Source organism: Lutjanus erythropterus, chromosome 1, assembly GCF_056507025.1.
Source record: "Lutjanus erythropterus isolate fLutEry1 chromosome 1, fLutEry1.hap2, whole genome shotgun sequence".
In the NCBI taxonomy this organism is placed as follows: Eukaryota; Metazoa; Chordata; class Actinopteri; order Lutjaniformes; family Lutjanidae; genus Lutjanus; species Lutjanus erythropterus.
Genome location: NC_139317.1, coordinates 14,532,565 through 14,549,706, shown reverse-complemented (window position 1 = coordinate 14,549,706; position 17,142 = coordinate 14,532,565). Strand labels below are relative to the sequence as shown.

At 39.9% G+C, this 17,142-nt stretch overlaps 1 protein-coding gene across 3 annotated transcripts in view; it reads left to right on the top strand.

The window, feature by feature from the left end:
- The first annotated feature begins 5,008 nt into the window (after positions 1-5,008).
- Positions 5,009-17,142, top strand: part of nhsb (Nance-Horan syndrome b (congenital cataracts and dental anomalies)) — a 64,627-nt gene continuing 52,493 nt past the window's right edge. For all 3 annotated transcript variants that reach the window (XM_084714435.1, XM_084714428.1, XM_084714421.1), the window contains exon 1: positions 5,009-5,604. In XM_084714435.1, coding sequence (XP_084570561.1) covers positions 5,325-5,604 — 280 coding nt within the window. In that variant the 5' untranslated portion in view covers positions 5,009-5,324. The remainder of the gene's footprint in view (positions 5,605-17,142) is intronic.

The window sequence follows — 17,142 nt, the reverse complement described above, 5'->3', positions numbered from 1 at the left end:
GATAGGATCAGTGAACGTCAAAGGAGAGTCTGTGCTACACTCTGATACATTATCAGCCGCAAAATAGATGCATCATCTCTTTTGAAAGGTGCACACTTGGTTATATTTGTGTGTAAGGAGTCAACATGAGAACACAAAAGTCTAAACCTTTTTGGCATAAAATTAAATTGCAGGAAAGCAGGACGAGCCATGTATAAATTACAATAAATACAACTGAATGAGGAGAAAAAGATACATGACGGCATTCAGATAAAGATCCTGCACCTTAAAATACATTAAAAAAAACCACCAAAAAGTAACAAATGATGAGCAAAACATGGGAGAAATTATTGCCACTGACATTAGAATATACAGTATCTTCTTAGAAATCTTTTCTTAAAGCTCATTCTTATCTTTTTTGAGAAATTTCTAAATCGATGGAATTTGTTGTGATTGTTTTCAGTTTATTTTACATTTTTATACTTCTGCACATCTTAAAATCTTTTAAATCTACTTCATTTCTACTGCTTACTTTTTTCTTTAAATCTTTTTTTAAATCTCATAAATAGTTTCTATTTATATTGTGTATTTATATGCTCATGTAAAGACCAGAACTGCCTTTGTGTCTGAGTGTGATATATAAATAAACTTGCCTTGCATTTATCCTTAATGTTTTAGAAAACATTTACTTTTTATTCCTTATTTTTAAATGGTTCAATATAACTCAAGTTCTTATTGTCACTATTATTAATGGAAAAATTTTAATTTAATCTGAGCAACAAAAACGAGATTTGTTTTTATTTATTTTTATTTTTATTTTTTGCTGATTTGCATTTTCTACTGATTTTCTCCAAGTGTCATTTGTTAAACAAACATGACCCTTCAAGGAGACAAATGTCAAGGAAAGAGGAAACAACAGCTTTAAGACGAGTGTCCAACATTCTTATCTGATAGAGGTAAATTTCCAGGCAGCAGATAAAATGCAATTCATGCACTGTTAAGCCCTAAACACTGATAAGAAATCAGCCATGAGGGCAAGGTTTATTATTTACATTTATTACCAACACCGACAGATTATTTAATACGCTCTCTCCTTTAGTTTCAATGCTATAAATCAATCAATAATCTACTAAAATTTCAATTAAACAAGTACATAAAAATGATCTGGAATTGCTGTATAAATACATAAAATCAGTCAAGAAATCTCTCAGTACTCTTGGCTTTAGGTCACCATTTTATTTCTAAGGTTGACATTTATTAAAACTGAAAAAAACTAAAAAACTAAAACTTATTTATTTTGTATTTGGGGTGCCGCTATCCTCATTTTTATCATGTTTCCATCAAAACAGCAAACACACTCGATCACAGTGCACCTGTTTGACATCCCTGGAACTTGATGCAACAGTGCCCTCCTGTGGAGACAGTTGGTACTCTCACACTTATTAAAGAATCTATAATGTATATACAGAACTTTTTAAGGCTGTCTTATTGCAAAACAATACTTACATGCCAATATGTAGGCCTGCATCACTGCACCACATCCCAGTAAGCCATGACAGTGTGGCAAACTAAAAAGTAGTATAGGACAGCCTGCAGTACTCTGCTGTCATTCTTAGCGGTACATAAAGTTTAGTGACGTCATTTAATTCCAAGCAAAGCTTCACCAAAGTACATCAGACTGGTGGTCTAATCAGCCAGAGTGATTGAAAATACCTGTGCAGAGCCTTGAGTTTGTAATGTATCTAATAATGATCCTCTTTACATTTTTTATTTCTTTTTAAGGCTCTTTTTTTAATTCTTTTTAAAAATATTTTTCTCATCTGACAGAACTTGCTGTGATTGTTTTTAATTATTTTATCGCATTTTGTATTTAACATTATGGAATATATCTATTTTTTATTCCTTGTTTTTAAAAGCTTCACTAGAAATCAAGCTCTTATCATCACTGTTATTAATATAAGAAATTAAAGAACAGTCTGTGCACCTGACTGGAGATCTAAACAGTAGCTGATTGAAAACATGTGTGGGTGTGCAGAGCCTTTAGTTTAATGTGTAATATATTATATCTGTCACATTAATATAGTGGAGGAAAAGTAAAATATTTCACTCTGAAATGTAGTGAAATCAAAGTATAACACTACATAACATGGAAATACACAAGTAAAGTACAAATACCTATGTATTTAATACAAATATTTATAATCAGGACTCCAGTCCTGCCATGCCTCACATAAAGGAGAAAGAGGATGGAAATGTTCAAGTTATGTAAAAATAAAATTACATGCTATACAAATATTACAATGAACAATATTCTTAAATCTCATTATCATCAATTTCCCTAGGCTTGTTATGAATGATCACCGTACAGGTTATTGTTTTGCTGGGGTGCAAACATGGAATATTTTACAGTTTGTAGCAGGCCTGTCTTCTTGGCAGCTCAGAGTGAGGCCCGTCATAGGTTACTGTCAATCTGTGCTGCCTCAAATTTGCTGCAACAGCAAGTTTATTGCGGACATGTCTATGTACAGACTGAGCCTAGCGGCTATAGGCTAATCACTGTGAATGAAACACACAACAGCCAGGCTTAGCATCCAGGAAACTCACATTCAGCAAAAAAAATCTGTTCACTGGACATCATTCTGCTACAGTATGAACAGGCTCCTGCTGCTGGAGGTGAACTTCTCACAGAAGTTTACAGTTTATTACTTTAGAGCCTCGGTGTTCGACAAGGAGGATACAGTGAAGTGTGCATTACATTATGTTCTACTGGTTTATACTGTAATGATTTGATTTCTATTTATATACCGGTATGTTTAAAACTGGGCAGGAGTGAAGGAGACAGATTTGACAGAAACTCTTTGGGACATAATTTTGATTTTGTGGTTCTTCAGTTGTTACAAAGGCAGGATAAGTAGTTCTGGAAAAAAATAATTGATGATTGAGTTTCATTCCTAGATTGTTAAATACTGACACTTTGGATTGATTGTTTTTTTTTTTTTTTATTTAATCCACTAATCTGAAATATTTGGATTGAAAGAGTGCAGAGGGTAAAACATGGATTCTTATTATGAACTCGGGGTCTCCAGGAAACAAACAGAATATTTGAGATAAATTCTGATTACTTGTTCATTACTAAGCCTCCAGATCATACTGGCTAATCAAATCATATGGACTTTTTAGAAACCAGAGGAAATTTCATTATTAACTACCTGAAATTATTAAAGGGACAGTTCACCTCAAAATCTAAAATTACATATTTTCCTCATACCTATGGTGCTACTTATCCCTCTAAGATTGTTTTGGTGTGAGTTGACAAGTTTTGGAGATGGTGGCCATAGAGGTGTCTGCTTCTCTCCAATATAATGGGACTAGATGGCACCTGGCTTGATAACTCAAAATAAAATTTATCACTGTGCCAAGGGAGACGTCCATCTACTCATGGATGAGAGGCTTGTGTGCTTTTGACAGTGTGGGATGTAAATTTTAATGCTTGGGCCACACAGCCTGTTACTTCACTAAACTGCTAAACTGCCCAGTGGCTCCCTGTGGCTTTGACAAAGAATTTTATGGAAATTAATAACAATCCTTATTTTAACATTAAAAGTTTTCACTCAGCGTGGTTGTAGGCGTGTGATGCTCACATTCTCCAATTGTAAAAATGTGTAGCCTGTGCACCAAATAAAAAAAAAAGTTTAAATATTTTGTCAACTAAATTATGAGTCATAGTCTATGTCTATGGCTCAGAGCCTTTGCTGGTGGCTGGTCTTGAGTCTCCCTCGGCTAGCCATGGATGCAAAATCCAAAAAAGAAAGGTTTCAGAGGAAAATAAAGGCATTAACAGTTGCAGCTCCAGACAGATTTTTTTTAACCAAAAATAGCTCTTTTGATAGTAAAGGCTGCTTGATGGCAGTCATTCATCACGTGTGAGCTGAGTTGCTCATGTGAGCTTTGTCACCGCTCTTAAGTGCTAATATGGGTACCTACATAAAAACCAATAGGTTCCACCACAGACACGCGCCGCTCAAGGAGTTAGTGGCGTCCCCCTTGGCTCAGCTGTAACCTCTCATTCATGTGTACAAACATGCTTCTTTCTGCACAGTGATACGGCTGGCAGACAGTAGAAAGAAAGTAGTTCCCACGTGAAACTGCGGATTGCCTTCAGTAACCAGGTCATGATTTCTGGAAAGAGACATTGCTGTTGAGTTTTTCAGATGTATTTTTGGTGCTTTGAGCACCACGAGCTGAGTGCATCATCTCTATGGCAGACATCTCCAAAAGTCAGCAACTCACACCAAAACATTTTGATTTTGGGATTAACTGTCCCTTTAAGTTAAAGTGAAGCTTGGCTGTCTGCTCCTTTGAGTTTATAGATCAGCCATTGTGTGCAGCACTGAACCTCCACTGGTCCTGTTGTCTCACGTGCAAAGATTTGATACTGAACACGTTTCTTATCCTATTTTTCTCAGCGTTACTTGATCACCCACATGAGGGTCAAACAGAAACAAATTCTTCTCTTGTAGTCTAATAAAAACTCCTCTGTCTGGGTGTCCTGACATGATGAGAAACTTGTAGCTGCATGTTTTTTTCCCACTGTCTCTTCCTTGTCCGCACACACATGCACATCTCCGGGTTTTACCCCAGTCTCCTCTCTCATCCTCTCAGCCTGCTCACTGCTCAGGCCACAGAGCTAGGCTGCATCAATCCCCCCCACCAAAAAACACCCACAATAAGACCGGAAAAGCGAGGACAGATCTAAAAAATAAAAGCTTAAAACAATAGCTCTGCAGTTAGAGACGAGCCTTTTCAAGACATCTGTATGTTGTTTTATATTTCTTATGTTTTGTATATTTTTTTGCAGATTTTTCAGCCCTTTCCTTTGTCATTAATTGTAATTCCAGTGCTCATTAGCTTCTTATTTTGAAAATTCTCAGCAGTATTTCCTTTTCGCTGCGGCTGACTTGACGCTGCACGGAGGCAACCCATGATCGCAGACTCAACACGCATCCTCACACCACTGACCTGAGCTTTAGCTGTGTCCTGCATGTGTGTGCATGTGTGTGCGTGTGTGAGCGGGAGTGTGAGTGATCCCCAGAAAGCAGCAGCAGGATGGAGGATCTCAAGGAGAATCTGGGAACTTTGGATTGACGCCCGGGGATAACGCGCGGTCGGTCGGCCTGAAGAACCTCATCGGGGGTTTTTCTCGTTGGGATTTACATATTTTGGATGTTGTCCGTTTCCCCCCTTTTCCCCTTTTTTTCTTCTTCTTCTTCTAGGCGGTGGGAATTTACGCTTGGCTTTTACAACTCCTGCTATTATTATTCTTATAATTTCTGGCGTGCAACAAAATGCCATTCGCCAAAAGGATTGTGGAGCCGCAGCTTCTGTGCAGGCACCAGATCCCCAACGATGAAGGTCTGCTTTTCGAGGACCTGTGTGCCATCAGTAACGTGGTTCTGTCCCGGACCTTGCGACAGCTGTCCGACCTGGCCCGGCACGCCTGCTCCTTATTTCAGGAGCTGGAGAACGACATCATCAGCACCAACCAGCGGGTCTGGGTCCTCCAGAACAAAATAGGCCAGATACAGCAGACTGCCAGTGCCCTAGACCCGAAAAAGGAGGCAGTGCGTAAGTAGACCACAAGTGTGCGTGTATAAACCCTCTCCAAAAAGGGGGAAAAAAGAAAGAAATCCAGTTATGATTCACAGTGTGTGATTTTATTCATTCATATCTTGCTTCGAAGGGCGCCCACCTCTAAATTATTTTTACCCAGCTGCGCCCGCGGCCGCGCTCCGCTCCGCTCCCCCCCTCCTCTCCATTGAAATGTGTCACACGGTTGCACATTTGAGCATCCAGCAACATCGAGATGCATTTTCACAGCGCAGGATGCTGTTGACTGCTCATTCATTTGGCGGTCCAGACTCGGATGTGTGTGTGTGTGTGTCCGTCGACGAGGGAGAGAGGGATGGGGGGGAAGAGTCGGTGTGTGTGTGTGTGTGTGTGTGTGTGTGTGTGTGTGTGTGTGTGTGTGTGTGTGTGTGCTCCAGAGGGGCGTGTGTTGCCGCTGCATTGGCTCAGCATCGCAGTCTCGTTACTGCGGGTAGCGGCGCACACCTGAAGCATGTTCAGGCGCTGCTCTCAGGGCCACAAAATGTTCGTTCCTCCCTTCAACATCCGAAAATTTGAACTTCGGGGTGGAATATGTGTTAAAATGCTGGTTTTGAGACGTGCGTGTGTGCGTGTGTGTTCATGTTGGGGTTTGCACAGGCGACTCCCCGTGCGCCAAACCCACCCTTTCCACATGCAGCGGCACCAACACAGCATCAATAATGAATCCAGATGTCCATGTTGCAGGGTAAACATGAACTAGATGTATTGAGGTGTCGCTGTGAAGAATAAGCCTGATTGGCATCAATGAGAGTCTCCGCGATTCAATGTAACAGCGCGTTCTGTTACAGCGGCTACATATTATTTATGTCCTCTGCAGTCCCTTCAGTGTGAGGGCTTTTGATTTCACACGATCCGTTTTAGTGGTTTCAGTCCAGTTCTGTGCAGCGAGATTCAGCTGTAGGTTATCATAATCTGGGACAATCAAAGAGCATTTTGGGGCCTAAAGCTACTGTAGGCTCATGAACTCCTTCTTTAGATTTACCCCCCCCAACCCCCAACAACAAGCACACACACACACACATCAGAGTATATGTGTGAGTGAGGACGTGTTTATTGCATAAAACAGTCAGTGGTGGAAGAAGTATTCAGATCTGAAGTAGCAATACCACAGTGTAGGAATACTCTGTCATAAATGAAAGTTCTGCGATTTAATTTTTACTCAAGTAAAAGTACAAAAGTATTGGTATAAAGATATACTTGAAGTACCAAAAGTAAAACTACTTATTATGCAGAATGGCCCATTTCAGAATAACATACTACATATTATATTATTGGAATAGAATTATCAATGCATTAAAGGAGAAATCTGTAATATATTTACTGTATAGAGATTATGGAAACAGGCTAAGTTGAAATACTCTTTATCAACAGCACTACAGCTGCAGTGTCCTCCTCTGAAATTTCTATTCCAGGCTGAAAAAACTGCTTTAGTTTGCCTGTTTTATGTTAACTAAAGTTCAAATGAATGCAGAATGTTTGCTGAACAACTAAGTGTCTGTTTATGAGTCGTAAGAAATCATTAATAATCTTGTAGAGGGAGCGGGTATTTATAATGGTTAAATTGGGCAATATGTTAATGGAGTCTGGCAGGCAGTAAGGCAGGCAGTCACCGAACTCACTCTGAGTCCAGAGTTGGTATTTTCAGAGAAGCAAGGTTTTGTTTTCAGGATAATGGGCTTAGCTTTTCATTGACAGACAACTGACAGTTATAAAAAGCGGCAGTTAGGACTCGGTATCACTTGTTATTTTCAAGTTACAATGATGTACGTGTCTTGCACTCCTGCAGGGTTCCTGCAGCCTGCCTGAGGCTCCCTGAGTCTGGGGTGGGAGGGGGGCACAACTTGCCTCAACTATAGATCAGATATTAAATTGGTTTTCAACCAATTTAATACAGTGTGTGGCTCCAGTTATTTGGACTGTGGTACTCATTTTTGCACATGCAATTGCTCCTTTAATATGAACATCACTTTAATGTTGCAGCTTGTAAATGTGGGCCATTTTTCATCTATTTATTTATAATTCATATGACTTCACATACTTTTGAGTAGCTTGAGAACTTCCTCTTGAGGATCAAGTCTTGATTGATGTACTAATAACATCATAATTTGTCTGAATAAATTCTCAATTTGTTGATTTTATTTTGCAGAATTAATCTTAATCTGGAGAGTAACTGGTTACCAAAGTTATCAAATAAATGTAGTGACATAAAAAGTAAAATATTTGCCTCTGAAATGTAGTGGAGTACAAGTATAAAGTAGCAGAAAATGGAAATACTCAAGTAAAGTACACATACCTCAAAAAAAAATCACTATTCTCAACTCCTTAAACCTGCCAGCAACACTAAAAGCCTGAAACCTGCCCATCTGTTACACCTGTTGTGCTCAGAAAACCTTGAAATATTGATTTGTTGAGTGGATTGTGCGTCTATATCCCTGCAGCCAGTCAAGACACACAAGATAAATATCACTTAGCACATGGCTTTCTAACAGTTTTGCGAATCTCAAACCTGAGAATGCCACAGTGAGCTCATGCATCAATTCAGATTTCACTGGAATTAACGCTTTACTCCAGGCTATGAGATAAATCTAGTGGGTTGCCCTAAAAGGAAATTAGAAAAAACTAAATTCTGAAATCTAAAATTATGTTTGTTTCCCAGAATTTTCTCCACACTTGTGAAATTCTTAAGTTTTTCTCTTTCAGGACTCAAATATTATTCAAATGAAACAATCTAAGAGGTTCAAATCACCCTTTATGGAGCAATGTGGTCTGCCTCAGAGAAAAGTTGACAACCCTGAGAGAACATGGTGAAGACATTACACATGTCCACCATTGGCCAGTTGAAAGTTTTGCTGACCTGCATCAAAACTTAGGCTGTGTCAAAAATCTAGAACCTGATTTTTGTAATGTAACTGCATCTACAACACGAACATACCAATCAAAATATAGCTTAAAATGACACAAGTGAGCTAGCATAATGCTGCTGCTAAAACTCTAGGAAATATACTATATGTTGCCCTGTTCTCCCCAACTGCAACTTATAGCCCAGTGCTACATGACAAAAACATGGCAAACCAGATGGATTATGCAATACCATGTCTTTCCTGTAGACTGTATATTAAATAGTGTATGGAGCTTTAGGGTCTGAAAAGTGAAGCCAATATGGAAATGCCTTAAATTTGTATTCTGTCTAATGGCCAGCAAGGGGCAACTGCAGAAGTCCGACTGTATGCACTCCTATAGCAAAATGACCATACTTCTCACTTGTTTTTAGGGCGGGGCTACCGTGTGATTGACAGGTCTGTCCAGTGCAACACACAGGGCTCAAAAAACTGCTGATCAAATATGGATAAATATTAAGTTACCGCATTGCCTATTTCTCACTTAAAATGTTTTCAGACACATATTTTCTTGCACCGTTTAGCTGTAATCTGAGAAAGATTGTGACCCGGCTAGCCACCGTTATTTCCTGCTGGACGGACAAGTTATACCAAGCACTGCCCAAGTCGCAGTACATCCTCCACCAGTTCTGTGCTTTCGTTGGTACTGTGCATGCTGTAGTTGCAAAAGCCCAAGATGGTGTCTTTATTTAGAGTGTAACACTACAGATTATCAAATATCCATCATATGTGGTTGTTATGACCCAAGAAAGGCTCTTTACAAAGGACAACATAATCAAAGGAGCTGCATAAAAGGAAAACATCAAGTTTATTGAATAAATTATGAAAAATAATAGCCCAGGAAGCAACTAATAAAACTGATGGGCCAGCCAAAATTAACAAAAAGGAGGGAAGCCACCAAGACCAACCAGAGTTGTGGTTTCTTCCCTATTGTTCCTGTCAGTCAAGTTAGACACATAATATTTTGGCAAGTCAACATCTGGGGTCTATGTTCATCCTTCTCCTCTATTCTGATATTATATCAGTAGATATTTCATTCAACACATTTTGGAGGGAAAATAAAAGCAAAAGGACTGAAAGAATACTCTTTGGCTGTCTGAGTGGGACTTCAACTTGGTTGCTGGGAGAGTTGGAGTCCTCTGTAGACCAATGTTCATACTTGGATGCCCACCAAAGTTTTGCTATTTTTATTCAGCTTTCAAAAGGGCTATTATCTTCTCTCTTGCTCTCAAATGGCAGCAATAACCCTGAGGAGCTGAATATCTCTGTGTGTACACACACACTGAGCTTGAATGTCAGCGACAACAGAGTTTCCTCACTTCGGTGTGTGGAGTGTATCAAGATTCACAGCAGTCAATATGGAGCTAACTTGGATTGATCCTGAGCATGGCAGTGGGCCGTGTTCAGATGGTGTTGAGACAGTGTGAGTCTGTCACATTCATGGAAAACAATGTGTTGTGTTGGACGTCTATCAAAACTTGTTCAGTCTGTGCTAGTAGTCATCTGTTAGCACTAGCAGCAGTGGAAATAATAGCTATCCATTGACACATGGTGTTAACTGTCAAAAAGTCAACTATAGTACAACTTTCAGCTCATTTTATTGATTTGTTTTATAATGTCTTATGCACTCTGCCCTGTCTGTCCACTATGTCTGTCTTTAGTAACACAGAAATCCCAAACTGTTTTGCAGTGGCGCAGAAACATATATAAGTTTCTTCCAATTAAAGGTTTTGCTGATACTTTCAGGGAAAATTACCATTTATCTAATGAGCAACCTGGCAACCAGTCTTCACTCTAAAGCTACATTTTGGACCTATTACTTCAAGGTAACCCAAACATATAATGGGATCCCATATCACAAAGCTAAATAAAATTAAACATATTGATATCTGGGTTGTTATTGCTGACTGGTTGTCATCTATTGTTTGGTTCATAGGACATCAGGAGGTAGTGAAGTTGCTCAGATAGTTCCCCAGCACTCGAGATGCCATCTTAGGGTATTCAACACCCAAAGATACTTAATTTGTTGTCACAGAAGTCTAAGAAGTGTAGTGGGTGAAGTATATTGATGGGCTGAAGCTTTTGCTTTTAAAGATGACAATGCCTAACAAAATGGGTGCAGATTGGTTTTCTGTTGATTGACTGGTTGTAACTTTCTGTAAAAGTGTGTGTATCACAAGTGACTAATGCTGGACCACTGTGCCGCCATTGATTCTCCTTCATTTTATTTTATTTGATTGTTAATGCTTTGCGTGTACAGTGCAGTGATATTGATGCTGTCATGCACTGCTAAAAGCAAATGCTGTTATACAGTAAATGCCACTAGGCAGCAAAAAACAAACAAACTAAAGTCAATACAGTTTGTTGTTGAGCATTTTTATGCTGCCATACCAATCAAACAGAAGCCAGTGTCATCCTTTGTTTTACAAAGAAAAGATTAAGTAATAAGTGCCATGCTTATATATTGCGATTCTCCCCACCTTGCCTGGCAACTAAGCAGTTAATGGACAGTCACTGCCATCAGGCATCATTTGAAGTATGTCACTAAAACACACCACCCGTTCAGCTGAAACAAAGGTAAAATTGTTAATTTGAGATATTAGTCATCCAAACAGATTTGAGAATAAAGGCATTTTGGTACTAAGTTTGAGGTCTGTGACCCACCATGAGGATTCAAAGAACAAACAGAATACAAAAATGATAAAAGTTGCACTTGATGCTACTGAGGAGACTACAGAAGACAGTCATCTGACCACTAGCATACATAGGCTGATGAACTTCATGTATTAAGTAAAACTGTACATGCAGACATACAGTAAAGATGGATAAGATGCAGGATTGAAATGTTAAAAATTATTATCTGGATTATGTTACTGTGGTACAATAATGGATATTTTTTCTATTCTGCCACACCATAAGATTGTAAATGGTGCTTTCCATTTACAACAACAAACACCTAAATACCTATTGTTGAATTACTAGCCCAACTTAAGGAAAACAGGTTGTACTGAGTGCCCCAGAAGGAATTTGCACTGCAATTGTTTGGTTTTCACATTGTAGTTCAGTCTTACTGCTCTCATCTGCTGTCCTGGTCCCAGCAGCAGCAGCAAAAAGCCCTGATAAATCCTCTCTGTATGCAAGTTGTTGGTCAAGAAGTAAACATGTTAAAGTGCCAAAAACCAACAGCGAATGTGTTTAGGTGTTTTGTTTTGTTTTTGTCCATCCTCCAGACACTGGTACAAAGTTTCCATCTTAGAGATGTTAGACAGCCAATTCATGAGGGTCAAACTTCTGAGAGGCTGCAGTCAATGGACGCAGCTAAACAGTGAGCTGCTCATTAAACTGCATTTCTACTTGTGGGACTGTAAAAGCACAAGACACATAGGTGATCCCCTGACTTTTCCTCTGGCACCAACATGAAGTGCACCTTTTAGTTTTTATTGAAATGTCTCGACAACTACTGCTTGGACTGCTGTGAAATCTGTTAAACATGCATGTCCCCCAGAGGACGAATCATACAAACTTGTGCCATCATTAGGTCAAAATTTTTGTTTGGTTCGTCCAATATTTCGGTTTATGACCAAAAGTAATGACCTTCCTGTCAGGCTCAGCGGTGTTAATGCTAATTATTAAAAAGAAGCTAACTGAGCACAAGTATAGTCTCACAGAGCTGCTAGCTTGGCTGTAGACTCCTAAGGCAGGTTCACACCTCAAGGTCCGGTTCCAGTGTGAGAATGATGCAATATTTAAATTTTCCAACTGGTCCGCTTTGGCAAAAAGCAAGACTCAAACACTTGGAAACTAGAGTTCTCTTGACAGTGGTCCTAGACAACCCCTTTGAGGCAGACTAGAGAGCGGTTGATTGGCCCGCACCACAGTTTAGATCCGATCACTGCCACTCTGGACGATGCTTGTGATTCCACCAGCAGCACATCGGCACGTCCCAGAAGCGGCACTCTGCTCCGCCTCAAATGTGCCATGCTAATGTGTGTGTTTTTGACAGATGCTGCGACAATTTGCACAGATCAGACCAAGTGGTCAGTAAAACCACAGAAAATACAGTAAATTTTCAAAATAAAAGACACTGCTAGTGAGATATGCAGCCGTGTGGAGAACGGATCAAAACCCTGGTGCAGATGTGACATGCAAATCAACGGGATAAAGGTTTCCCTTGTTAAAGAATACGCAACATGATAGAAATAGCAAATTTAGGCATGACTACAAGGCTAGCAATGGGGGGTAACCAACTTGGAATAATGTGTGAAATACAACGTTTACATAGTATTAATTGGTGATAGTATTTGGGGTAGTTATTCATTGTTATTCTATCACTGTATTTTGTTGCGTAAATGAGGCTAATTAATTTCTCACTTATAAAACTCTGCATCACTACACTGTGTTAGGTTTGAATTCAGGAGCAGACTCACACACAGCATACACACCAACTCTCCTGGCACTGCACACACACATACACACAGACACACACACAATGTGGAGGGGATTTTAATGTGAAAATATTGGTCTGCAGCAAATATATTGTACTGCTCTGGCAACACTGGTTTCTTCCTGGTCTGCCATTAAAGCAAATTTGACTTTGAATTTGAATTTGAGAGAGTATGGCCTGTGGCAGCGGGGGACTGCTCTATCTCGCTAGTCTGCATAGTAACAGGAGAGAGAGCGAGGCCTGCTTTAACCTTTCAGCTGACTCAATCTCTCTTTCTCTCCCTCTCGCGCTGGTCATTCATTTTTACTCGCTATATTTTTGTAGTACAAGTAGCGTCACTTTTGTAGCACGCGTCATATGATTGAAACAGTTTGTTATGGAGAAGAAGAGGAAAGAGAAGAGCAGAGAGAGACTGAGAGCTAACAGTGCAGAGTGTGGGGCTCAGTGGTCTGGAAGTAAATGTGTTTTTTTCTGTCTCTCACTTGCAAACACACAAAAACTCCTCCAGTAAAAGGAGAAATAGAGACATATTTACCAACTTCAAATCGTGCAACTGGCCAACGGGCTTAATCTGTTCAGTGTGTGTTTCTGTGTGTCGTTCAGGGATCTGATTTCAACCACACAAGGCAGGTTAGGATGCACTCTGTCCGGGCACATCTTGTCTGTCTCACACCTAACCACAGACACACACACACACACACCTCACACCAAGTGCATCAATTCAGATGTTTTCCAAATCCAATATGTGTGATGATTTATGTGCTTGTGTCTTCTTCTTCTCTGTCTCTGCCTCCATCTGTTTCCCCCTCTCCATCTTTGCATATCTGTGTCCATTCTCCTCCTCCTCCTCCTCATCTCCATCCATACCTCTTCCCTCACTGCCCTACTTTCCCCATCATCATCAGCATGGAGAGACTTCTGCCTCTTGACAGCATATTTAATGTTTAATGCACTTTGATTTCCACCCAGACACTTACAAGCCTGAGAGGAAAGGAGAGGAGGAAGAAAGTTTGATAACAGAGTGAAAGGGAGAGAGACTGAGGAAGATAAGGGGAGGCCATGGTAGTAAAGGCTTCTGATGTGAAAGGAGAGGAAAAAATACAATTCTGAAAATGGTTAAAAAAAAAAATCAAGAAAGATGGCAGTAGAAAATGCTGACATGAATTTTAAAGAGCAACACCCACTTTTCGTCTGAACATTCCAGCGCTGAGAGTCTACAGCCATGCTAGCAGCTCTGTGAGGCTGCAGTGCTTTGAGCTAAATGCCAGCATGCTAACACGCTTTAACATGCAGTGTTTATTATATTCACAACACTTGCTGATTGGTGCTAAACACAAAGTCCAGTTGAAGCTGATCAGAAGGTATCTGGACAGAAATTGACATTTTCACCCGATGGTGGTGCCAGAGAAACCACAGGTTACAAACTGCAGGTGAAGGATGGCCACTAGAGATGCACGGACTGCAGTTACAACTGTGGCCACTTTGGTCAGTCCACAGATCGGGCAAACGGGGTCAGAAATATCTACATTCTGATAAATAGCAGATGGGTTTGGGGTGGGAAGCTGTGCACATTTAAGCACGATGCACAGCAGGATAACTTCAATGATTGTTTAATTCTGTTTCCTCTGGCCTGTCAAGTTTGTAACTCTGGTTTTTAGTTTTGCTGCTGTCCAGTGATATTTGCCATATGATTTCAAACCACCTGTCACCTCAACCTGGCAACCCACAATCTGATTCAAGTGGTGTGTGCGTGCGCAGCTGCTTTCTGCGCTGGCAGATGGGCCAGAAAAGTTAGCATAGCTGTTAGCTTAGCTGTCGTCAAAATATCAGATCAAACCAGTATTCCACTGAAAAAATCTTAATACCCCCAAGATATACAAGATATTTTAGGATGTCACCTTGCCCTTTGAGAAGCTGACATTTTATGGACCAAACAACTGATCGATTGATCAAGAAAATGACTGACAGATTAATCAGTAATGAAAATAATAATTAGTTGTAGCTTTACACCCATGCCACTGACACTAAACCATGGCCCCACAGTGAATCACAATTGTTTTAGGGACCTTTCCATTAGTGCGCCTAAAACACAATGCTCAAAAAGATTTATCCCCTTGAGGGCATTATTATCCCGTGCCACTTTAATGGCAATATGCTCATTAGAGTTTGAGATTTTATTTGTGCATTTTGGCCTCAGGGTGAGGCAAAAGACAAGATTTTAAGATGATCCAAATGAGGATTTTTCTATAATCATGTCTATAATTTTGATGCAGTGGCCACCATATAACCTGCAGGGTCATCTGATGCTCACATTCAAAAGTGACTCTTTTTACAATTAGCACCACTTGGCCAATATATATTTAAAAGAGCCCATTCATTCATGTGGGCAGGCAGCCAATCAGTGCCACCTAAAGACACTGGTCTGTGTGTGCACTGAGTGAGCAGCTTTAAGTGAAATGAACAGGGACCTCATTTAGTGGTTAATACATGCACGGGAGTATCCAAGTGGAAATGGCTCATCCTCTGGTGAGAATGAATGCCCTCATTTAATGTGATTAAATGGTTGCACTAACACAGCGCATGCATTTAAATTATTATCTTAATCATAATTGCCTCTCCTTCTGTCTCTTGTCTGTCTTTCTGTCTGTGTTGTGTCTCTTTTTGTTATCCTTATGATTTTGTATAACAGCACAAGACATATATACACAAACTACCACAACTAAATCAAAGCATATGGTCAGCATATGTCCACTTATGTTACCACGGAAACATGTGGGCATGACATGTGGGGAGGTCACGAGAGAGGGATGTGATGACATTGCGTGCGCCGGGATGTAAACTTACACACACTGTCGCACACGTTGTTATTATTATGAGCACAAGACAACAGAGCACCCAGCTGCAGCTCACACACAAACACACACACCAACACACACACAGTTTATTTAATTCAGCTCCTCAGAGTCTCTTATGTCATAAAGAGTAAAAATCATCACTGCACATTTTTGGTTCTCATGGCCCAATTACCTCTATGCTAATTTTGGCTAAAGTGATTCCACTGCCTCATATATAGTAACACACACACACACACCACCTCACACAAATGCACACACGCACATGAAAATACGCACTCATACAAGGGCATCACACGCACACACAACCCGCTGAACTCTTTTGAGCCTCGTCTTTCTGTCTCTCATGTTATCATTTGAAATTCCGCTTTAAGTGCCCCTGTCTGTGTTGCTGTTGCAGCGTGCAATAAAACATGCATGCAGAACCTCTTGGTCTGTACATCACAGCACTCGGCTGGCCGATCGGCTGGATGGCTGGCTGGCATGCTCGCTTTCTGGAGATGATTCCTCATCTGTGCAAGCTGGCCCCTGGCTTTTTCATGTTGTTGCAGCGGCTCTGCTATAGCTGAGCACTTATGCCAGAAATAAACAAAACTAGCCCAGACTTTGGCTCATATCATCAAGGACTGAATATTGGCTCCATGAAGCACAGACTAAAGCAAACAGTTGCTCATAGAGGCAAAGTGTGTAAACATAGGTATACAGGTATATATGTATTCATGTTTCACTGATGATGTATTATTATCTATATGTTGATATAAGCCTAAATTATAATTATATATATTCTTCATATATGAATAATTTTCAATGCACGTCTTCTATTCATTAATGGCATTTCAACAGATTTTAGATTTTACATCACTTCAGGAGTCCTTTAAGGTAGTTAGTTGTTAGAGTGGAGCTACAGTTTAATGGTACATTTAATATATACAGACGGAGGGCTGCACTGGAATATCTTCTTTTTTTTAAATCATGTTAGTTATGTATATACACACTTTCATTAGGTATGCACAATTAATCAGAATATACAGTATATCAAAATATAATCCCAATATAGCCAAGTGCAATATCCAAATGGCAGAAGCTGATTTTTATCTTTTGATACAGGTACAATGTGTGACAAAACAACCATTATAATGAAGGTACTGTAGGTACTTGACCTACAGCTCTTGGTCTGCAGATGTTAGAAAACATGTTTGTGTAAAATGCAAAATTACATCAGAGCACCCTGCAACAGTAATGTGTAGGGATACACCAGCATTGGTCCGATACTGTCCTCATGTACTCGTACTCATAAAACTAC